The following is a 25,265-nucleotide window of genomic DNA, read 5'->3' as shown; positions in this document are numbered from 1 at the left end:
ACATAAACTAAATGAGATGTACTGTTCCTGTAGGACATTTAACACAACATTGCAAAAAGGAAGCTAGGTTAATAACAAGGCACTATAATAATAATAATAAAGTTGATTTCTGAAATCAAGTTTAAAGCATGCAGAAACAAGAACACAGAAATAAAGATTAAAGAACAGCTAAATGATAAAATAAATGATTCACAGCTCCCTATAATCAACTAAATCCTACAGTTCCCTTATGTTTTTAAAATGCTTTAAAATATTTAGAATAACACTCACAAAACGCTAGAGAAACTCAGCAGGTCAGGCATTTATGGAGAAAAATAAAGAGTCAATGTTTTAGGTTGAGACTCTTCATCAGGATTTACAAACAAGTTTTCAAATGGCTACAGCAGAAAAAGATGAAGACAATAAATATTTATCAGATAAATATTTAATTGTGTAAGCAGTATGAGAGGAATTTCCCCTTGCAAAAACATAAACTGAACAAAATTAAATCCATTAGAATATAATGATTCTGGATAGATCACCAGTAGAAAGAACTGGTTGCACGAACAACATTTAATTGTAACATTGCAGGAGTCTAGCCTTTATTAATTGGTCATTACAAATTGTCCCTGATTAGGTCGGGGTAAATCGGGTTTGTCAGAGAGCACTGGGACAAAGTGGCTTGAAGGGCTGGGAAGGGCCACTCCACACTGCATTGCTAAAATAAATACATAACAGTTCTGATCAAATTTAATGATTTAAATAGATGTTTAAAAATACATTGGTATGTTTTAAAAGTTCCTACGTGTAAGCTACTGTCCCAAACCTATAGTCAACTCCTCATTTCCCAGCAAAAAAGTTTTCCTGTACTTGCAATGTACATTTGACCAGGAGGTTTCCAACTCCTACACATATAGGTGGGTAATAAGACTGAAAGCTTTAGGTTTGCTGCAGAGAGGGAAGGGGTTGGAGAGGAGAGGGAGAGAGGCATTGTAAAGTACAAAAACACCCAGGAATTTTTATCTTACAAACTGAATAAAGATAAGCTGAAAGCACGTTGAACCCTGAGTCTTGAAGCTGAATATTCAGTATGTTATCTGTTGCAATTAAACAATATCACGAGGTGCTATGATAAATGATGTACAAATGCATAATTGTACATAACTTTATTCTGCATTCCCCATTTTTGTTGTCTTTACCTTTCTCTGCTGTAGCCTATTAAAAACTTTTTCTAGGTCCAAAGACAACACCATTTGGAGTTTGGTATTGTCTTCTGACCGAGATTCAAGCTTTTTTCAAGAAAGGAAATTAATTTTGTGAGCAGTTTTCTTTCTGCTGACATAGCATTTAATTATAGAGTAAGTGCTCCTACCTGCTGGCAGCATTTGGATCTGCATTTCTGGACAATAGCAACTCTACACATTTCATCACTTTTTCTTTTGACTCACTGCTAGCACAGGCAGCCATCAACACTGAATATTGATCTAGATTAAAAATAAACCATTCATGAAAAATAAGTACATTGATGAAATACTAACATCTATAGGAATATGTGAAACAATTAGATGCAAGCATGTGAATACATATGTAATCAACAACTGAGATAGCTCCAACAGTTGCTTCCACCCATACAAATAAATCATTCTGTTTTATTTCACTAAATTCATTACCTAAAACTGCACTTTATTGAGTAAGTATGATTTTGAGGTGGTGCAAAAATAAAACTCCTTATGTGTGATTAAAAAAATCCTTTTAGGTACCAAAAAATATTTTCTGTTGTGATTGATAAATTGCTTTGCTGGCTCAAAAATGATTTATGAATACACACAATGATACTATTTATGATTCAATTTACCAAAATCTCACAAAACTATTCAATAAATTTGACATTTACCAACAGAAAACATTAGCGATTCAGCTGAATGTAAAAAAAATGTGAGGAATTATACAACAGGTTCTGTCATTTAATGTTAAGTATGTTGTTTCACTATGTAAAACATTTACTTTCAGTTTTATACTAAACAAAATAAATACTCCATTAACCTCAATAAATGCATGACATATTTTATAAAATATCTAAGTTAGAATTTTGATGCATGCATGCTCATTACTTCCTTTTGAAGCCTCAAGCACAAATTACTCTTAACAAATTGTACATTGCAATTACAAATTACCATCTGTTCTGTAACTGGAAGCAATATGACTGAATAGCTCAGTCCACTGGTGTTCAAAGATGTGGCTAATTTAAAAAGTAGGATTTACAAGTGAAAACATATACAATGGAACAAAGAAGGTCAGAGATTTTACGTCAACCTACATCATGCCCATTCAGAAAATTAAATAGGTAGAAGTTATGTGAACCTTTGGTCAAGGACTGTTTCTAATTTTGTTTGTTTCTCTTTTCTACTTGCAGAAACCATGCCCAATTCTTCTAGTCAATATTATTATACTATCAATGTTGTCTCTGCAAAATCTTCCAAACTCACTGGAAGAACAACCAAATCAATGTCAGTACCCGGTGTTGAGTCCAAAATTACACTCAGGCCTCATCATTCACATCTAACAACAGACCGCTGATACAGGTAATCAATTCTGAGCTCTGTCACAGGAAGAGACTATCAAGCCGAAAAGATTCAAGGATGTACTTAAAGATAGCTTGAAGAAATGTAAGTTCACTCCTGACACTTGGAAATCCCTGCCTTATGACCATACAAAGCACAGAAGCAACACTTGAAATAATATTGAGCCCATATACGTCAGAAGCACTCCGAAGACCTGTATAAGGAGTACACTACCTTTCAATTCACTCAATCACTCATCCTGCTAGGCAGTTTCTTCCCTATATAAAAAAATCTGTGGTTCCCAGACTGGCCTCATCAGTCGATTTAGACATAAAGATTCTGCTCAGTCCTGAGGCACTGCTCAAGTCATAGAGGAAGGAGGAAGGTTCACAAAGAAACACCTTAAATTAATATAGCCTGGATTAACAGTCCCCGTCCTTGCAGAAACAGTGTTTCTCAAAATTACACAGGATTCCATTATGCATTGATTTGATTGCAATATTTGTAGAGCTCATAAATAGCCTTCTTCACTTGTTTGTTTGCTTATCAGGTTTCTTTTTTGTAAGTACCTTGGGTCCTTTTTTTTAATGCTGAAACACAATGTGCTCGACTTCAAGGTTTGAATGCGTAGAAAATATGCCAAGGGAATAAGACGTGCAGTGCTCAAAGCTGACCACGATACAGCAGAGTCTTGACAGCTGAAGGAAACTGGTGAACTAACATCAGTTTCCCTCAAGGAATCAATGAGGATGGTAAATTAAATGTGTGTGGGGCAATGGAAGCATCCTAGTCCAGGGGAGCTTACTGGGAATGAAAAATAAAGCCAACCACTGAAATGTTGGAAATAATGAAGTCTAGAGTAGGCAGAAGCAGCAGCAGCAACATTGGAAGTGCGAGCCACAGAAGACAATGTTGAAAAGGTTAAACTAAGCATTCTTAATGGTGATCAGTAGGTAGAAATTGGAAATTGTGTCTTAGAACAAGCAGGTTACACCTGAAATCAGCTGTGTAAACTTGACGGACGTAAAATTGAAGTTTGTGTGAAGGATCAGAGATGTTGACCGGTGAAACCCAGGAACTACGGACCCACAAGTCTAATATCTGCAGTAGGTAAGTTAGAGAGGATTGTGAGGGATAAGGTGTACACCCATCTGAAAAGACAGGGATCGACTTGGTGTGGTGAGTATGGATTTGTGCTAAGGAAACATCTTAAGTGTTTTGATGTGACCATGAAGGTTGGTGAGGGCCGGGCAGAAGATGTGGTTAATATTGACTATAGTAAGGCCTTTAATAAAGTTGCTCATGAAGTTACACCAAGATCCTAACTCTGGAAAGTTAGATCATAGAATCCAGTGTGAGCTGGCTAAATGGATATACAATTGGCTTAATGGAAGGTAGCAGAGGGTAATGGTGGAAGGTTGTATCTCAGACTGAAGGTCCATACTATTGGTGTGCCTCAGGGGTAGGTGCGAGGCCCTTTGTCATTTATCACCTATATTAACGATTTAGATGAGAATATACAAGGCATGATTAGTAGGTTTGCAAATGACACCAGAACAGGTGATACAGCGGATAGTGATGAAGGTTATCAAAAATTATAGGAGGATCTTCATTAGCTGAGTAAGTTGTGCCAAGTATTCTAGAATAGAGGGAGCTTGGAATTGAAGTTCAAGTTCACGGTTCCCTGAAAGGGGAGTCACAGGTAGGCGGGGTGGTGAAGGATGCTTTTGGCATACTGGCCTTCATTAGTCAGAGCATTTAAGTATAGAGGTTCGGAGGTCATAACATGGTTGTACCAGATTAGCGTGTGTAGTTTTATTCACCCTCCTATAGAAAAGATGTTATTAAACTAGAAAGAGTGCAGATAAGATTTGTAAGGGCATTGCCAGGATTCAAGAGACTGAGTTAAAGAGAGAGGGTGGATAGGCTATGATTTTTTTTCTTGGAGTGTAGGACACTGAGAGATGATCTTGCAAAGATGTTAATATCATGAGGGACATACTGCAGCTAGGATGAATGCAGTTAGGTCATTTCCCCCCATGGATGGGGCATCAAGAACTAGAGGTCACAGGTTCAAGGTGAGAGGGGAAAGATTTAATAGGAACTTGAGAAGCAACATTTTATTTTAAACAGATGATGGTAAACATGTGGAATAAGCTGCTAGAGGAAGTGATTGATGCAGGAACAATAATAACATTTAAAGTACTTGGATAGGGAAAATTTAGAAGGTTATGGGCCAAATGTTGGTAAATGGGACTGGCTTGGATGAACATCTTGGTCAGTGTGGACCTGTTTAGACAAACGGCTGTTTCTATGCTGTATAATTCCATGACTCTAACAGGGTTGAAGAAGTTCATTAGGGAGAAAGGATACCTTAGCAGTGATTAAATTGTCAAGCCAAAACTGCAAAGTGAGACAGTTGTGGACAGATACACGAAGATCTTAAATGGTATGCCAGGAATATGAGATGCTGATTAATTTTGAACATTGGCCAATAGAAGAACAGCTATAAAGATAGGTGAAAATGTAGGACAGAAGACTCTAGCTTTTAAATCAGAGAAGGAATAGAGAAAAAATGCATGATAGAATATCTACTGTAGGGCAATGGGATATCACTAGCAAGAGGTTCAATAGTTAGAACTTGGCAAAGCAACTTAAATGTGAGATATGAACACAAGATTTGTATTCTTCTTCATGAACATCAAGATGCAGCACCGAACAATGCATGCCTACTGGCCAATTGTTGTCGGGAGAGACACCTTTCTTCTGTGGTGATCAGTACTGACGTCCAAACTTTATTCTGAACAAAACCTGAAGTGAACAAAACCTGAAGACAGTGAACAGACATTGAAAGGAAAATTGGCATTAAATATGGCTGCACTGAAAACACTGGGCATTTCTAAGTGCCCTGCAATACAGTACGTGGTGGTGAGCTGGTGATTTGAACTCCTGGCTTCAGTGGTGATGCTCCTGACGTTCTGTTTGGTATGGCCAATTAATATGCAAAAATAAACAAGTCCATGAATTACTTCCTTCAACGTTTCTTCTCGGAGGTTATTTGCTTGCTTAATTTACAGAGCTGTTTCTAATAAACTTGAATGACGTCTGTACCAATGCCTATAACATCACTTCAAGCCACACACAAAAAAATAAATGAACCATGAAGACCATTGGAATGACTATCCCCAAATATTCTGTCATCTGCATTCACTTTTTATCATTTTGAAATGAATAGTCATTCTGGGGACAATTAAATGCATGGCTTGCCAATAAACTAATGCTTTGTAGATTTGTTAACAATTTCATTACCTTGAAAGAGGTTGGCCTGGGTCATGCTGACTTGGCCCTTCGCCTCTGACTGCTGTCACTGGTTCCTGCACACAAGCATTTACCCATGCTGGACTGGGAGGACATTTCCAATGGCCTTCCAAGCCTGTAAGGAAGCCTGCAAGGTCCAGACTGTAACTTGATGTTACTGGACCACAAATTTTTTCAAATGTGTTGCTTCCTCATTTTTTTTTTGTTTATGATAGACCACTTGAAGCTGAACACAAATATAATTTCACACTACTTGTATCACACAGGAATTCGGAGAAAAAAAAACTTTTATGGAATATAATGTATGTAATTGCATTACGGTGCTGACACCTTGCAATAGTTCAACTAAGCTAAAAATGTTTTGTTGATGATTTTCATTTGTACTTAGTGTTTGAGGCTTTTCGCTTAAGTGTCCAACAATATTCCAGTTGCCCTGATACAATTTCTCCATGACCACAATGTCCTGTTGAAACCTTCCATTCATGCTCATCACTAACAGTGCCAAGATTTCCAGGGAAGTATAACTGGGAATGCAGAAAATGAATCTTTAGTGACATGTTGCACTTCATGGCTTTGTAGGCTTGAAGCATGTTGTCAGCCTGCTGCACATAGTTCGGTGCTTTCTAGTTGCCAAGAAAATTTTCAACAACATCCTTGAATGCCTTCCATGTGATTTTCTCTGGACCTACTAGAAGTTCTTCGGATTGGCTGTCATTGATGACCTGTTTGATTTGTGGACCAACACAAATGCTATCGGTTATTCCAGGAAACATCGGTTCAAATATCAAAATCCTTCACGGAAATTTATAGGCTTTCTAAAACCTGTCCTGCTATGTAGCATCCGCCTAGGCATGCTTGGACAAAATAGAAAACTTTCCAGCTTACATTGTGGGCAACGTTTTAATGGACCTGAATTATGATTTGAAATAACAAAAAGAAGCGATTTCGAAAAAATGGGGCACGATAGGGAAACTTAATAGTGACTTCTGTGATCAACAACCCAAAATCCATAAGATACACCCACAAATATTCAGGAAGGAAAATTTTTGTTGTCTAGTGCTTTAGATTATTGTAATGAAGAGTCCTAACCATAGAGTACACCTTAAAGGCCTGATAGTTCTGTCGAAGTCATGAACTATTTTAATAAGTTTTAAAAGGTACTTGGCATTCAAACTTAACATTACAAGTTACACTTTAAAAGATAAACCATGAAATTAATTCAAAATTTATGAAGTTCTTTTCATTGTGGGGTCTTGCAATAGTGACAAATATTGAGCTACCTGTTAGTGAACAAGTCTTAGATTTCTGCATGTGACATAGCATGTGTTAGCGTGTTTCTGGGGTTAGGACATACAGTGAATATTGACTTCAGTGACCAACCTTCAGATCTGAATATGAATTGAAGATTAAATCTAAATTGCAGCTCTAAACAATGGGTAGGCAATATTGATTTAACTTTGTTATTTGCTTGCATTTGGGTGTCTGTTGTATGGGTGTGAAGGAGGGAGCTGTGAAAGGGGTGTGTAGTTCAAAGGAAATATTGTAAAGTTGGCCTGAAATGTCGACTGTACCTCTTCCTAGAGATGCTGCCTGGCCTGCTGCGTTCAAAATGTAGTGTAATGTGGTGGATAACTGTGTGTCAGATTGGAGGACGGTGTGTAGCGGTGTGCCTCAAGGATCTGTACTGGGTCCAATGTTGTTTGTAATATATATTAATGATCTAGATGATGAGGTGGTAAATTGGATTAGTAAGTATGCAGATGATACTAAGATAGGTGGTGTTGTGGATGATGAGGTAGGTTTTCAAAACTTGCAGAGAGATTTAGGACAGTTAGAAGAGTGGGCTGAAAGATGGCAGACGGAGTTTAATGCTGAAAAATGTGAGGTGCTACATTTTGGTAGAACTAATCAAAATAGGACATACGTGGTAAATGGTAGGGCATTAAAGAATGCTTTAGAACAGAGGGATCTAGGAATAATGGTGCATAGTTCCCTCAAGATGGAATCTCATGTGGATAGGGTAGTGAAGAAAGCTTTTGGTTTGATGGCCTTTATTAATCAGAGCATTGAGTATAGGAGTTGGGACGTAATGTTGAATTTGTATAAGGCACTGGTAAGGCCAAATCTGGAGTATTGTGTACAGTTCTGGTCACCAAATTATAGGAAGGATGTCAATAAAATTGAAAGTACAGAGGAGATTTACTAAAATGTTGCCTGGGTTTCATCTCCTAGGCTACAGAGAAAGGTTGAACAAGTTAGGTCTTTATTCTTTGGAGTGTAGAAGGTTGAGGGGAGACTCGATAGAGGTGTTTAAAATTATGAGGGGGATTGGTAGAGTTGACGTGGTTAGACTTTTTCCATTGAGAGTGAGGAAGATTCAAACAAGAGGGCATGGGTTGAGAATAAGAGGACAAAAGTTTAGGGGTAACATGAGGGTGAACTTCTTTACTCAGAGAGTGGTAGCTGTGTGGAATGAGCTTCCAGCAGTAGTGGTTGAGGCAGGTTCTATGTTGTCGTTTAAAGTTAAATTGGATAGATATATGGACAGGAAAGGAATGGAGGGTTATGGGCTGAGTGCAGGTCGCTGGGAATAGGATAGGGTAAGAGTTCGGCATAGACTAGAAGGGCCGAGATGGCCTATTTCCGTGCTGTAATTGTTATATGGTTCACCAGCAACTTTTATGTGTGTTGCTTGAAATTCCAATTATCTGCAGATTTCCTTGTGTTTGTGATTGTAAACATGGACTTGTTTGAATTGTCCTGAGTGTTTTTTTTTATCTTTAGCACATAAAGTGTTGTGTAGAGCTGGGCAAAGCAGACTTCCACTGAAAGGGTCTCACTTTATCGAATAGAGAGGCAGCTTCTTATCTACCACTACTTTTTTTCATTCACACAACAACAGCATGGGCTGGATGTCTGAGAGTTACCAAAGTTTAAATATGTAAACACTGACAATTCCAAGTAGAAATGCAATCAGAAATATTTGTTCTAATACCATCAAGCGATTCTTATTCTTGGAATTTGAAGTAAAGTCTAATCAAGATCAAATGGATACACAAAATGTCGGAACAGGAATAGGGCACCAGGTCCTTCAAACCAGAGCTTTCAAGTATTTTCACCTGTGTTTAAAAATGGATCTAAAATGATGAACCATAGCTGTGTGAAATGAAAGCTATTACACTGGCCTCATGGTGCGGGAGCGTTTTGAAGTAAGAGAGCCGTAATGATCTCTTAGGCACTATTTTAGGAACTCTCTGAAATGGTCTGTCTGAAATGCTGGACAGTGTGAAGATAGTATAACACATTCCCCTGCATTAAATTAACCCAATATAATATCTAATATCATCAAAATAATCAAAAGTCAAATTCACAGAAACATAGAAAACCTACAGCACAATACAGGCCCTACGGCCCACAAAATTGTGCCGAACATGTCCCTACTTTAGAAATTACTAGGTTTACCCATAGTCCTCTATTTTTCTAAGCTCCATGTACCTATCCAAAAGTCTGTTAAAAGACCCTATTGTATCCGCCTCCACCAACGTTGCTGGCAGCCCATTCCATGCACTCACCACTCTCTGAGTAAAAAATTTACCCCTGACATCTCCTCTGTACCTACTCCCCCGCACCTTAAACCTGCGTCCTCTTGTGGCAACCACTTCATCCCTGGGGAAAAAGTCTCTGACTATCCACATGATCAATGCCTCTCATCATCTTATACACCTCTATCAGGTCACCCCTCATCCTCTGTTGCTCCAAGGAGAAAAGGCTGAGTTCACTCAACCATTTCTCATAAGGCATGATCCCCAACCCAGGCAACATCCTTGTAAATCTCCTCTGCACCCATTCTATGGCTTCCACATCCTTCCTGTAGTGAGGCGACCGAACTGAGCACAGTACTCCAAGTGGGGTCTGACCAGGGTCCTATATAGCTGCAACATTACCTCTCGGCTCCTAAATTCAATTCTACAATTGATGAAGGCCAATACACCGTACACCTTCTTAACCACAGAGTCAACCTGCGCAGCTGCTTTGAGTGCACTATGGACTCAGACCCCAAGATTCCTCTGATCCTCCACACTGCCAAGAGTCTTACCATTAATATTATATTCTGCCGTCATATTTAAACTACCAAAATGAACCACTTTACACTTATCGGGCTGAATTCCATCTGCCACTTCTCAGCCCAGCCCAGTTTTGCTTCCCATCAATGTCCCGCTGTAACCTCTGACAGTCCTCCACACTATCCACAACACCTCCAAACTTTGTGTCATCAGCAAACTTAGTAACCCATCCCTCCACTTCCTCATCCAGGTCATTTATAAAAATCATGAAGAGTAAGGGTCCCACAACCCATCATATGACTGTCAATGGAAAAACATTGAGGAGAGGATACTTTCCATCCCCATACAGGCAATCTTGGCTGATAACAACCTACAAAGTTACATAAATAATATCGATAACCCATGGATGAAATGGACTCTTAAAATATGGAAAACTGTTATAAAAGAATATAAACTAGAGAGAGACATTGCAATTCTTAAATGGTGTGCATATGACTCTGATTTTACGCCGAATAAACTGGATGCTAGATCTGAGAACTGGACAGCTAAAGGAATAACAGCTATTTGCAATATAGTGAAAGAAGGAACACGGTTCAGTTTTGAAATGCTCAAAGAGAAACACTTACTAGAAAAACAAGACTTTTACCGGTATTTACAGATGCGACAGTATGTTAATAGGACGGTTGAAAATGTAACCAAGGCAAGTACATGTCTGATAGAGCTATTTAGAAAAGCATGTAATTCAGACAATGGTAGTAGAATAATTTCAAGCATGTATAAAGGTTTGTTAAATCTTAAAACACATTCAACTTCATACATTAAAACAACATGGGAGAAGGAAGGAGAAATAATAATATCTGAGGAAGACTGGACAATAATATGGAGGAATCAATGGAAGTGTACCAGTTCACAGAAATGGACCGAGTTCGGGTGGAAAAACTTGATAAGATATTTTATTACACCCTCTCAGAAATCCCATTATGATAGTAACCCCCTTGTTTGCTGGAGAAATTGTGGAAATCAGAATGCAAACCATTATCATATTTTCTGGGAAAGCCTCGTTATCAAAGAGTATTGGCGTGGGATACATAATGCCCTACAAGACATCTTTAAATGTGAAATAACTTTAGAGAGTAAGACCATATATTTTGGGTATATACCTCAAGAATGGCTGAAAAGAGATAAATATTTAATGAATGTACTGCTGGTGGCTGGTAAAAAGATCCTTACCAGGAAATGGTTATTACAGGAGTGCCCAACTTTAAATGTATGGATGGAAATTACAATGAACATTTACAAAATGGCAAAGATAACAGCATCTGTTAATCATAAGTTGGAACAATTTTATTCATACTGGAAAAAATGGTTTAACTACATACACCTCATAGGCCTGATTTTATTCTCACAAGTCAATGAATATGTTGTAAAAAAAATCACTCCCTACTCTGTACATATTTTCTTCTTTCGATTGTTCTTTCTTTCCTCTCCTTTCTATAAGTGTATACCTCAGATAAATATCATGTGGAGATTTGTGACAAATATGATTATATGATATATATGTACAGTGTCTCAAATACATCTTGTGGAAATGTTTGTTTGATGTGAAATGCAATAAAAAATAAATCACGAAAAAAAGTAAGGGTCCCAGAACAGATCCCTGAGGCACTCCACTGATGACTGACCTCCATGCAGAATATGACCTGTCTACAACCACTCTTTGCCTTCTGTGGGCAAGCCAGTTCTGGATCCACAAAGCAATGTCCCCTTGGATCCCATGCCTCCTTACTTTCTCAATAAGCCTTGCATGGGGTACCTTATCAAATGCCTTGCTGAAATCCATATACACTAATCTACTGCTCTTCCTTCATCAATGTCTTCAGTTACATCCTCAAAAAATTCAATCAGGCTCGTAAGGCATAACCTGCCCTTGACAAAGCCATGCTGACTATTCCTGATCATATACCTCTCCAAATGTTCATAAATCCTGCCTCTCAGGATCTTCTCTATCATCTTACCAAACATTGAGGTAAGACTCACTGGTCTATAATTTCCTGGGCTATCTCTACTCCCTTTCTTGAAAAAAGGAACAATATCCGCAACCCTCTAATCCTCCAGAAATTCATTTCATAAACTTCTATGGCTCTAGATAAAGGATCGACCCTTTTTACTGGAAGAAATCTACCTAAAATATTCACCTATATGAATGTTCTTACTATATTTGTACCTCACTTAGACTGGTTCTATTAACCTTACTGCTCTATTTTAAACTTTTTTTCTGCTCACTTTGATTTCAACTGCAGGAAAGATGAAAGTTTTATGATCTAAGTGACTGAAGTCAATCATAATGGATTCAATCTCTCAAAATTTAGAATTCTCTGGATATTAGCTCATCCACTGTAATTTTGTAACAAAGGAATCACATTTCTGACCACAACTCTCCATGCCACCTTCACAATAACAATTATTGCTTTCCTTTTATTCATTTTTATAGAGTTAATGAACCATAAATATTTAATTATATCTTTGCACCTGTCAGGCTCATGAAGCAGCCAGATAGAACAGAATTAAGTCGTATCCCATCAATTGTTATTTCACTTAATGACCTGAGCTTTCTCTTTCTTCTTGTATATTAAGTACCTGACAATAAAATTCAGTAGATCCGATTAAAACAAAGGATTCAGGTCTATAACCAGATTGCAGTCAAATTTACTTTTCATAAATGAATGACTAATAATTCCTTTATTCAAAACAAGCAAGTTTTATTACACAATAAGTTAACACTAGCTTTTGTTAATCGCAGGATCCCACAAAAACATTTTTCTCTCAGTTTCCCATGAATCCTTTAACATAGCAGGTTTTGATTTATTTCAATATATATAGCACAACCAAATGTACATCAGTATACCTTCACTGGCGGTTACAGGAGCCTCAGGACTCAAACCACCAGGTTCAGGAACAGTTGGTACTCTTTCAACCATCAGTCTCTCAAACCAAGGGGGATAATTCACTTGCCCACCACTAAATTGTTCCCACAACCTATGGACTAACTTTCAAGGACACCATCTCAAATTCTCGATATTTATTGCTATTATTATTTCTTTTTGTATTTGTACAGTTTGTTGGCTTTTGCACAATGGGTGTCTGCCCTGTTCCTGTGGTCTTTCATTGATTCTATTATGGCTATTATCCTGTTTCTGTCACGGCTTGTTTGAAGACAGCGTTACTTCGCTGATCACTTATATTTGTGCATCATCATTTTGGTTGACAAACACAGTGATAACACAAGTACAGTATGCTCAAAAATTCAGCTTTTTTGGAGTTTGCTTGACTCTGCTTAATGAACAACTGTGTCATGATATTTGTAACTTTCTCCTCGCACATAAATCAGTTGAGTTTCAGCTGAAAAATTAGTTCTACTTTCTGCATCTGGGCTTCTATTATTACACATTACACAAACTGCAATAGTTATATCAGACAAATTAGCTGATTCGCTGTACAATCAATATCCAAAACAAAATATATCACCTTTCATAAAATTTGCTTTTGCACCTCTATCGAGAAGACAGCGACATATCTCAAAGTTAGCGATGTTTGCAGCGTACATCAAAGGAGTCCACCCAAGACTAAAACGCATCTCCACATCGAAACCTGCAGTAAAAGATGCCGGTTAGAGCATCATGTTTAAAATTGGTTATAGTGAAAAACAAGCTCTTATATATACTTTATTACCCTGAAAAACCAACAGACTTGATAGGAATTGCTAGCATCTAAATAGCAGCAGCTTTGGATGTCTGTGCAAGTTTACTCAAATAAACAGTTCCAAAGCACTTATCATACTTGCTTTTGTTAGAAGCAGGTTCTCACAGTTTCACCATACACTCCATCATCCTACTCCCCACTAAGATTTGTAACAGAGCTCCTTCTAATCAAGATTCCCTTGCATTAACACTTGAAAATCCCCTTTTGGATAACATGGTAGATAAGAGTTGTTAAATAATCTGCAATCCCACAGATGTTGATGGGAATTGTAGGGAAATTGTAGAATTATTTTAAACTTAGAAAGTAGCAACAGCTGGAAAAGCTGGGTACTGGGATTTGCTAGCTGTCAAATCTGTAGAGGGAATTTTGGGTGGAGAAGTCCTCAATTACCTCAATCAAGGCCTTGGCACCCAACTTTATCCTCCAGAGCTTCCAACTTTTTAAATCTTGATTCTATTCTCTCCATCATCCATACCCAGCTACAATCATGACATCTCAGAGGTTCTCTGTTAACACTGGAGTTTGCAAGCAGAACAAGTGCTACACTTGCCCCTACACCTCCTCCGTCACTACTATTCAGGGCCCCAAAACAATCCTTCCAGGTGAGGCGACACTTCACCTGACAGTTTGTTGGGGTCATCTACTGTATCCGGTGGTCCCCATGTGGCCTCCTGTACATTGGTGAGATCTGACGTAGATTAGGAGACTGCTTTGCTGAGCACCTTTGCTCCATCCGCCAGAAAAAGTAGGATCTCCCAGTGGCCACACACTTTAATTCTGCTTCCCATTCCCCCAGGTCAGTCCATGGCCTCCTCTTCTGCCACAGTCAGATTGGAGGAGCAATACCTTGTATTCCGTCTGGGTAACCTCCAATCTGATGACATGAAAATTGATTTCTCAAACTTCTGGTAACAGCCTCCTCCACTTCACTATTCACCATTCCCATTTCCCTCTCTCATCTTATTTCCTTTTCTGCTCATCACCTCCCTCTTCCCTTTCTTCCATGGCCTTCTGCTCTCTATTTTGGATAAAGTAAAAAAACATTAATTATCCTCTATGAACATAAGACATAGGAGCAGAATTATAAACCATAGAAACACTACAGCACAGAAACAGGCCTTTTGGCCCTTCTTGGCTGTGCCGAACTATTTTCTGCCTAGTCCCACCGACCTGCACACGGACCATATCCCTCCATACACCTCCCATCCATGTATCTGTCCAATTTATTCTTAAATGTTAAAAAAGAACCCACATTTACCACCTCGTCTGGCACCTCATTCCATACTCCCATCACTCTCTGTGTGAAGAAGCCCCCACTAATGTTCCCTTTAAACTCCCTCCCCCCACCCTTAACCCATGTCCTCTGGTTTTTTTCTCCCCTTGCCTCAGTGGAAAAAGCCTGCTTGCATTCACTCTATCTATACCCATCATAATTTTATATACCTCTATCAAATCTCCCCTCATTCTTCTACGCTCCAGGGAATAAAGTCCTAACCTATTCAAACTTTCTCTGTAACTGAGTTTCTCAAGTCCTGGCAAAATCCTTGTAAACCTTCTCTGCACTCTTTCAATCTTATTAATATCCTTCCTGTAATTTGGTGACCAAAACTGAACACAATACTCCAGATTCGGCCTCACCAATGCCTTATACAACCTCATCATAACATTCCAGCTCTTACTTTGATTAATAAAGGCCAATGTACCAAAAGCTCTCTTTACGACCCTATCTACCTGTGACGCCACTTTTAGGGAATTTTGTATCTGTATTCCCAGATCCCTCTGTTCTACTGCATTCCTCAGTGCCTTACCATTTACCCTGTATGTTCTACCTTGGTTTGTCCTTCCAAAGTGCAATACCTCACACTTGTCTGTATTAAACTCCATCTGCCATTTTTCAGCCCATTTTTCCAGCTGGTCCAAGTCCCTCTGCAGGCTCTGAAAACCTTCCTCACTGTCCACTACACCTCCAATCTTTGTATCATCAGCAAATTTGCTGATCCAATTTACCACACTATCATCCAGATCACTGATATAGATGACAAATAACAATGGACCCAGCACTGATCCCTGTGGCACACCACTAGTCACAGGGCTCCACTCTGAGAAGCAATTCTCTACTACCACTTTTTGGCTTCTTCCATTGAGCCAATGTCTAATCCAATTTACCACCTCTCCATGTATACCTAGCGAGTGAATTTTCCTAACTAACCTCCTATGCGGGACCTTGTCAAAGGCTTTACTGAAGTCCATGTAGACAACATCCACTGCCTTCCCTTCATCCACTTTCCTGGTAACCTCCTCGAAAAACTCCAATAGATTGGTCAAACATGACCTACCATGCAAAAAGCCATGTTGACTCTCCCTAAAAAGTCCCTGTCTATCCAAATGCTTGTAGATTCTGTCTCTTAGTACTCCCTCCAATAACTTACCCACTACTGACGTCAGCCTTACCAGCCTATAATTTTCCGGATTACATTTCGATCCTTTTTTAAACAACGGAACAACATGAGCCACTCTCCAATCCTCCGGCACCTCACCCGAAGACACTGACATTTTAAATATATCTGCCAGGGCCCCTGCAATTTCAACACTAGTCTCCTTCAAGGTCCGAGGGAATACCGTCAGGTCCTGGGGATTTATCCACTTTAATTAGCCTCAAGATAGCAAGCACCTCCTCCTTTTCGATCTGTACAGTTTCCATGATCTCACTACTTGTTTCCCTTAATTCCATAGACTTCATGCCAGTTTCCTTAGTAAATACAGACACAAAAAACCCATTTAAGATCTACCCCATTTCTTTTGGTTCCGCACATAGCCGACCACTCTGATCTTCAAGAGGACCAATTTTATCCCTTACAATCCTTTTACTCTTAATATACCTGTAAAAGCTCTTTGGATTATCCTTCACTTTGACTGCCAAGGCAACCTCATGTCTTCTTTTAGCCCTCCTGATTTCTTTCTTAAGTATTTTCTTGCACTTTTTATACTCCTCAAGCACCTTATTTACTCCCTGTTTCCTATACATGTCATATAACTCTCTCTTCTTCTTTATCAGAGTTGCAACATCCCTTGAGAACCAAGGTTCCTTATTCCTATTCACTTTGCCTTTAATCCTGACAGGAACATACAAGCTCTGCACTCTCAAAATTTCTCCTTTGGTCAGTCTATTGAGATTGCTCTGACCTTACCTTAATTTACCCCTCTAAATAATAAAGAGGTGATGGGCATAAACATATTGCTATTTTGGAAGCATGCTGCATTGATTGTCACATTTGCCACATTACAAAAAAGACCGTAATTTAAAATAACATAATTAGTAATGAAGTACTTCAGGATATACTCAGGAGATGTAGAAGATGCTCTTTAAAAGCAATTCATATTAATAGCTCTAGAATAAATGTTTTATGTTCTTAGTATGAATTCAATACTGTGGTCAGTTGTAGAAGAGTAAGCTAGAAATATTAATATCCAAGACTCAGTCAAAAAATCTTGCATGCAGAAGAGAGAGAAATGGTATAAAAAAACAAAATAAATGAATCAAAAATACCTGGCATTTCCTTACCAGAGTTCAGAATTTGTTCAACCAAACACACATTCTGTGATGATAAAGCTTCTTTAAATGCGTTTGCCTCTTCATTGCTTTTTGGTTCAAGCACTGATGACTGGTCCAGTGAGCTGTTTGTTATTTCGTATGCCTTGACAGGCTGAAAAAAAATTAAACTTATTGAATACATTGTAGAAGAATGTAGTATTAAAGAGTAAACAACATTGCTCATTACTATGATTAAGCACCAATTGCCTTCTGTATTCATCCATTGCTTAACCTTTAAGTGAGAGCAAATAGAGTACTATAATGGGGAATGGGTGAGAGAAAGGGGGAGAATTTGACTCACTAGGGATATTACCTTTTGATCCTGTGAAATTATTAGTGCAATAGTGACAATAAAATTATACAAACAGTAGATATAGAAATTTATTTGTCATCTGACTGAACATATATATATATATAAAACCAAAAGAAACAATGTTCCTCCAGACCATGGCGCATCCACACATGTATCACACACAGCACATAAACCAAAATATCACACTATAAATATGTAAATAAAATATAATTCAAAATTAACGTAGTAACGTATAGCACAGATAAACAGTTCATTTTCCTAGTGACGGGTTATCAGTGGTGGCAGAGTAGTCATTAGTCTCAGAGGCTGAGGGAAGAAGCTGTTACCCAGTCTGGCAGTCCTAACCCTGATCCTTCTGTACCTCCTTCCTGATATAGTGGATTAAAGAGATTGTAGGTAGATAGGTGATAAGGATCCTCAACAATACTTCAGGCCGGTTGTTTGCAACATTCCAGGTAAATGTCACAGCTAGGGGAACAGAGACCCCAGTGATCTTCTCAGAGGTTTTTACTGTCCTCTGTCAGGTCTTGTAGTCTAATGCCTTGTAGCTTCCGTACCACACAATGATGCAGCCAGATTGGACACCATCAATGGTGCTCCTGTAGAAGGTTGTTAGAATGGGGGCGGGGAACCTTGCATGTCTCAACCTCATCAGAAAGTGAAGACACTGCTGTCCTTTCTTGACTAGTGAGGAGAGTACTAAGGGTCTATTTGTCTGTAATGTGCATGCTGAAGAACTTTGAACTGTCTATTCTCTCTATGGTAGAGCCATTGATGTGCAATGGAGAGTGATCGACCTGTGCCTTCCTGAAGTACACAGTCATCTCTTCTGTATTGTCCATATTGAGACTCAGATTGTTGTTCTCACACCATTTGACATCTTCTCTACCTCCTCTTAGTATGTCGACTCATCATTGTCTCTGATGCGGCCAACCACTGTGGTATCATTGAACCTCTGTGGTTAGTCATGGTATCTGGTATGCCCTGGCAGGGTAGAGTTTAATCATAGTAATGTCCTCAATGCACTTTCCTATATAGCCAGTCACCGATCTCGCATAGTCATCAAAGCTGACGTGACGATGGTCGGTCCAGTCCGTGCTTTTGAAGCAGTCCTGCAGCACTCAGATGGTACCCTCTGGCCAGGTCCCATTCTCCCTGTGAACTGGTTTGACTTCTTGTATCACTGCTCTGTTTGCAGGGGAAGACAAAATGGATATGTGGTCTGAGTATTTGAGGTGAGGGTGGGGATCGCCTTGACGGCTCCACGAACGTTGGTATAAACCAGGTCCAAAATATTATCTCCTCTGATTGCAAAGTTCACATGCTGGTAGAACTTTGGCAGGACCGTTTTCAAGTTTTTAAGATTGAAGTCACCAGCAACAATGAAGAAACCATCAGGGTGAGTGGCTTTGAGGTTGCAGATTGCACCGCAGAGCTCTTGCAGCGCCTTCCCAGCACAAGCACAGGGGGAGTCTAAACAGCAATAATCACATTAGCAGTGCACTCTCTCTGCAAGTAGAAGGGCCCACACTTCACCATTAAAAACTCTATCCATGGTAAGCAATGGGCCATTACTAATGAGGTGTTCACACACTAGTTCTTATTGATGTAGGCACGGAGACCTCTTCCTTAGCAGCATTTCTGTCTGCCCAAAAGGAGAATAGGCCTTCTAACTGGATGGCCGAGCTCAAAATAGTGTCTTGAAGCCTTGTTTCTGTCAGGAAGAGTGTGCAACAGTTCCTCATCCCTCGCTGGTTCAGACACAGATGCAGGTAATCCAGCTTTTTCCACCGATGGACATGCTTACCGCACTTCTGATAGCTGTTTCCCTGAGTAGCTGAAGTAGCCAGATGGGGAGCCAGAGCTCGTTCCTTTGGACTGTGGAAGGAAACCAAGGTACCTGGACAAAACCCATACATTCAATGGGGAAGATGTACAGATCCCTTACAGAGGATGCTGGGACTGAACTCCAAACACCGATGCCCTGAACTGTAATGGCATCACGCATACAGCTACTATGGTCTGCCAGCTGCTATGGCAATCACAGAAAAGAAAGAACAATGCCCATATCCTGGTAACCAATTTCTACTTTTTCCATGATCTTGATCATTATCAAAGAAATTATCAGATTACCGATCAGAAATACAGCTTTACAAATTAACTTAAGAGAAAGCTTTTCATCAAAATCAAGGAATTTTATCTTGGATGATCATGATGACCTGAGATTCCTTGTAATACTTTCAGATTTAATTTGACAGATTTGGCCAGCCCTACCAGTGTTGTGAAATACACTCACGCTGCTCCAAGAAATGTTCCTCTACAATGCCAAGCACAAGTTAAAGTATGGCTTGCAGCAAAAAAAAATTGGCAGCATAACTTTCAACACTACATGAATGCCACTGCTTCTGCAAATTTGAGGAGGTGTGAGCGTATCACTGTTTAATTGCAAAGTTAGGCAAACCTTTATGTAAAATGGTTACTATGCAACTTACCGTCGAACAAAAATCATTTCATGGAGTAGTACAGGTTGAACACTTCTTACTCGAAATTCCAAAATCCTTTGAAATCTGTACTTTTTTGAGCACCACATGATGTCACAAATGGAAAATTCCAGATGCCCCTAGGAAGGTTCCCAGGCAGGTGTCTGAACACCACAGACAGTTCTGAGACAGACCTCACATATGTAACGAACAGAACTTAATGGAAAATGCATAACACTGCATAAAGTCAAAAATGAGTATCTCAATCGTGTATTGAAAGAGTTGATACATTAGTGTTGGAGCGAACACGAACTGCTTAACAGTATATCAATCATGATATAAGCAAAGATCTATCACAATGAACTGAAAATTGAAGGTAATTATGAATATTCAGCAGCTGATTGCAGAAATTTTAAGGCATGGCATTATATTTTTAAAGCATCTGCAGATCACGAAGCAGTAAAGAAATTCATTGATAATTTTGCCAAGATTGCTGATGAAAATCTAACACCAGAACAAGTCTACATTGCTTTTTGTTTTTATACCTGACGTAAACCTAAAAAAATGCAAAAATACGCAGTATGCTGTAACCTTTTAATCAAAATACAACATCTTAGGTTGCGACTGAAAACCTGCTGTTGTTTGTTGCTGTTCAACAGCTGATTCAGGTATTCTCTCGATGCTGCTGTGCTGCTTTTGTTACCCTGCGCACATTATATTTTCATTATATTAATTCTTACTATTAAGTGAGTATGCGTGATGAATAAATATAAGACAAAGACTGCTTAATGGTAGCACATAAATTCAGTCAGAAGTGATGGTGACCCCAAGCTATCCCATTATATATTCTAAAAATCCGAAATCCAAAATACTTTTGGTACCAGGCATTTTCCATAAGAGGTACTCAACCTGTATTTTGTTTTATAACACATAGCCAAATGCCAAAATCTTACTGGGATACATCACTGACAATTTCATTCAATGCTGTACGTCTTGCTACATTATACCATTAGCTGAATAATCACAAGATTATTGCAACCTTTTAAAAAAATAATTGCATTAACATAGGTAAAATTTCTATTTTCCTTTTGTATAATTTGGCATGAGCACACATATGAAACATGTAAACGAGATGTAAAAATAAAAACTAGAACAAATAAAATGGAAGTTTGGATTTTATCAACTCAACTATATATGAGTAAATAAAGTAATTCAAAAACAAAATGTATGGTTCTTTATTCACAAGTTTTGCTGGTACTTGCTATTTTATATGCTTATAACAACACTGTATTCACATGTGTGTAGCCAAGTGATAAAGAGGACTGCACTTTATAAAATTGCTAATGGAATTGCCAATAACACCAGAAATTGTAAAGACAGCATTAGATGTCTGCTTCAATCTTGTGTATTGTGTGCAAGGATAAGAACATAAAGGAAATAAAAGCCAGAAGTAATGGAAGTATAATTTGCCAGTTCATTGAATAGAAAAAGTGAACTGCATATATCACTGTGCAGATGAGTATTTCCTTTAAAGCTCTAAAGGCTGAAACAGGAGTCTATGCCTAAAAAGTGAAGGTTAGGAATACAATTTCTAAACCTCTTTCCCAACTGGGATTTCCTTGTTTCAATAATTTCTAGCACTGATGTATCATTACCAACAAGATAAAAATAAACCAGGGAATGAACAAGTAGCAGCATTTGATTTTACCATAGGACAGTGTCTTAAATAAATGTATAATTAAAGCATATTAAGATTATAGTTACAATACTTAGCTCTTTTATTCTGATAGGGCAAAATCGAAAAATATTAATTTTCTTAGGAATACAACCCTGGAAAGTTAAATTTAACATGACACAAGAATCTCTACTGTGGTCCTCTGAAGATTTTCTGTGGTGCTGGATGGCTCGAGGTCGTACTGTGTGGCTGTATCTTTCTATCTTATATGGCTATGTGTACTTTATGCTGTGTGTGACTGTTGGAAATGCATTTTGCACCTTGGACCCAGAGTAACTCTGTCTCATTTGGCTGTAATCATGTGTATTCATGTATGGTAATATGACAATTAAACTTGAAATGCATTGAAATGAACCTGGTTCCCGGTTCAGGAGTTATTCAAAATAAAAGGCCATTTAAGCATGACTTGATGGACAAAATCAATTCATGGACCAGAGCTTAAATATTAACATTTAACATATTTAAGCAAATAGTAAATTTCTGAAAAACAGGAGAGGAAGACATGATTTTCACTAGTTCATAATCTATAAAACCTATAATTTTTTTTGCACTTGACTATTAAAGCAGCTTACTTACAAACAGCAAGTGGCATATTCCAGAGCAGTAATTTATTATCTCAAATAATAAAACAAATACAACGATGGTCTCAAGTAACTGGCCTCCTCTAGAACCCCAACTGAAACACTGAAATGACAAATTTTTCATCACTTCAATATTCTCTTAAAACTATAATTACTGCTAATGCATGGTTACAGTGTCGGACACCTAACAAGCTTCTTGTGTAAAGAGAGTTTCGGGTATATGTTAAGTAGTATGTGTCAAGACACTAACAGAGAGTTAGACTCTTTGGGTGAAACCAGATCTATGTTTTCAATATCTCTACATGTGCACTTACCAGCAAGAAATCAGCCGTGGATAGTATACATTGTAAGTATAATATTCCTTCCACTTCTTTGATATTGTTTTAAATAATCTACTGATTTATTAAAATCATGTGAATTAGATTAGATTAGATTATGAAGACACTCAGTCCTTGCTTATTGTCATTTAGTAATGCATGCATTACGAAATGATACAATGCTCCTCCGGTATGATATCACAGAAGCTCAAGACAGACCAAGACTAAAACTGACAAGAACCACATAATTATAACATACAGTTACAACAGTGCAAAGCAATACTGTAATTTGATAAAGAGCAGACCATGGGCACGGTAAAAAAAAAGTCTCAAAGTCCCGATAGCCCCATCATCTCACGCAGACGGTAGAAGGAAGAAAAACTCTCCCTACCATGAACCTCCAGCGCCGCAAACTTGCCGATGCAGCACCCTGGAAGCACCCACAACCCTCCAACACCGAGCACCATCTCCGCCGAGCACTTCGGCCCCGACGCTGAGCAACAGGCAAGGCCGAGGATTTGGGGCCTTCCCCTCCAGAGATTCTAGATCGCACAGTAGCAGCGGCAGCAAAACAAGCATTTCAGAAGTTTCACCAGATGTTCCTCTGTGCTTCTCACATCCATCTCCATCAAATCAGGATTGTGCATGACATCCTACTTAACAAATAACAGATATTCATTCTGGAGTGGCCGCTGCGCGCTGTGTCACGCCGCCATCTTCTCTTCTTTCTTCTTTATTCCATGTTAATGTAATAAAATATCCAACATTGTGGTTATTTTAATATGGAACATAATCACATTATCTAAGAAAAGGATGTGCTCAAATTGGAGAGGTTTCAAAGGAGGTTCACCAACGCAATTCCAGAATTGAAAAGCTTGTCACATGAGGAGCGTTTGATGACTCTGGGCTCTACTTACTGAAATTCAAAATGAGGGGTGGCTTCATTGAAACCTATCGAACGGTGAAAGGCCAAAATAGAGTGGATGTTTCCTAAGGTGGGGGAGTCTAAGATCAGAAGACATAGCCTCAGAACAGAGGGGAGTCCTTTTAGAACTGAGATGAGGAGGTATTTCTTTAGCTAGAGAGAGGTGAATCTGTGGAATTCATTGTCACATGCGGCTGTGGAGGCTAAATCACCAGCTATGTTTAAGGCAGAGGTTGATAGATTCTTGATTAGAAAGGATATGGGGAGAAAGCAGGAGACTGGGGCTGAGAGGGAAAGTGAATCAACCATGATGAGATAGCAGAGCAGACTCATTGGGCCAAATGGCCCAATTCTGCTCCTCTATCTTATGGTCTTATTCCAAGCAGATGGAATATGGGTTACGTTCCACCACGTGGTTCCATGTTCAACCACATGGAATAATAAACATATTTGAGAGTTGTATGTTTTATTTGCCACAACAATTAATTAGGATTATTTCCTTAATTCTTACATTAGAGGAAGGTTTCATGAGATTGAAAAGTAGCAGATGTAACTTCTTTATTCAAAAAGGGAAAGAGACTGAAAGCAGGAAACTACAGAGAAGTTAGCTTAACATCAGACCTAGAGAACATGTTGGAAACTATTATTGAAGGTGTTATAGCAGGGCACTTCAAAAAGTTGAAGGTAAACAGGCAAAGTCAACATGGATTTGTGAAAAGAAATCAAGTCTGACCAATTTACTGGAGGTCTTGAAGAAGTTGCCATTTGCCCACAAATTTATTCCTCAATCTCTCACTGTCTGCGAGCAAATCTGCAATACACTCCCAGCAAAGTGACAATGCCCTCTTAGTTACTAATCTCTACCCCTTTGGCCTCATTTGAGGACCCTTCAAGGATATTTTCTCTCTATGATGAAATAATGTATTGTACTCCATGACTAACAGCACAATATGCCATCTCCTCTCTTACCTGAAAATTCTATGCCCCAGGATACAATTTGCCAGTATTGCCAGTGATTTCTCAGTGATGGCAACAATATTGTAGTCACATGTTAATTAAAGCTTTAATATCAGTTAACCTTACTAATGAGGCCCCTTGCATTAAAATACATGCAGTTTAGAACAGGAATTCTGCAGATGCTGGAAATTCAAGCAACACACATCAAAGTTGCTGGTGAACGCAGCAGGCCAGGCAGCATCTGTAGGAAGAGGTGCAGTCGACCTTTCAGGCCGAGACCCTTCGTCAGGACTAACTGAAGGAAGAGTGAGTAAGGGATTTGAAAGTTGGAGGGGGAGGAGGAGATCCAAAATGATAGGAGAAGACAGGAGGGGGAGGGATGGAGCCAAGAGCTGGACAGGTGATTGGCAAAAGGGGATACGAGAGGATCATGGGACAGGAGGTCCGGGAAGAAAGACAAGGGGGGGGGACCCAGAGGATGGGCAAGAGGTATATTCAGAGGGACAGAGGGAGAAAAAGGAGAGTGAGAGAAAGAATGTGTGCATAAAAATGAGTAACAGATGGGATAGGAGGGGGAGGTGGGGCCTTAGCGGAAGTTAGAGAAGTCGATGTTCATGCCATCAGGTTGGAGGCTACCCAGACGGAATATAAGGTGTTGTTCCTCCAACCTGAGTGTGGCTTCAT

The 25,265-nt window shown here is 38.9% G+C and overlaps 1 protein-coding gene across 2 annotated transcripts in view; it reads right to left on the bottom strand.

Moving 5' to 3' along the window:
• asz1 (ankyrin repeat, SAM and basic leucine zipper domain containing 1) overlaps positions 1 to 25,265 on the bottom strand; it is a 94,988-nt gene that overhangs the window by 44,577 nt on the left and 25,146 nt on the right. For both annotated transcript variants that reach the window (XM_072269361.1, XM_072269362.1), the window contains exons 2-4: positions 17,244 to 17,385; positions 13,448 to 13,570; positions 1,352 to 1,463 (exon numbers count right to left, since the gene is read on the bottom strand). In XM_072269361.1, coding sequence (XP_072125462.1) covers positions 1,352 to 1,463; positions 13,448 to 13,570; positions 17,244 to 17,385 — 377 coding nt within the window. The remainder of the gene's footprint in view (positions 1 to 1,351; positions 1,464 to 13,447; positions 13,571 to 17,243; positions 17,386 to 25,265) is intronic.

Source organism: Mobula birostris, chromosome 9 (assembly GCF_030028105.1).
Source record: "Mobula birostris isolate sMobBir1 chromosome 9, sMobBir1.hap1, whole genome shotgun sequence".
NCBI lineage: Eukaryota > Metazoa > Chordata > Chondrichthyes > Myliobatiformes > Myliobatidae > Mobula > Mobula birostris.
This window is presented reverse-complemented; position numbering and strand designations above follow the sequence as displayed.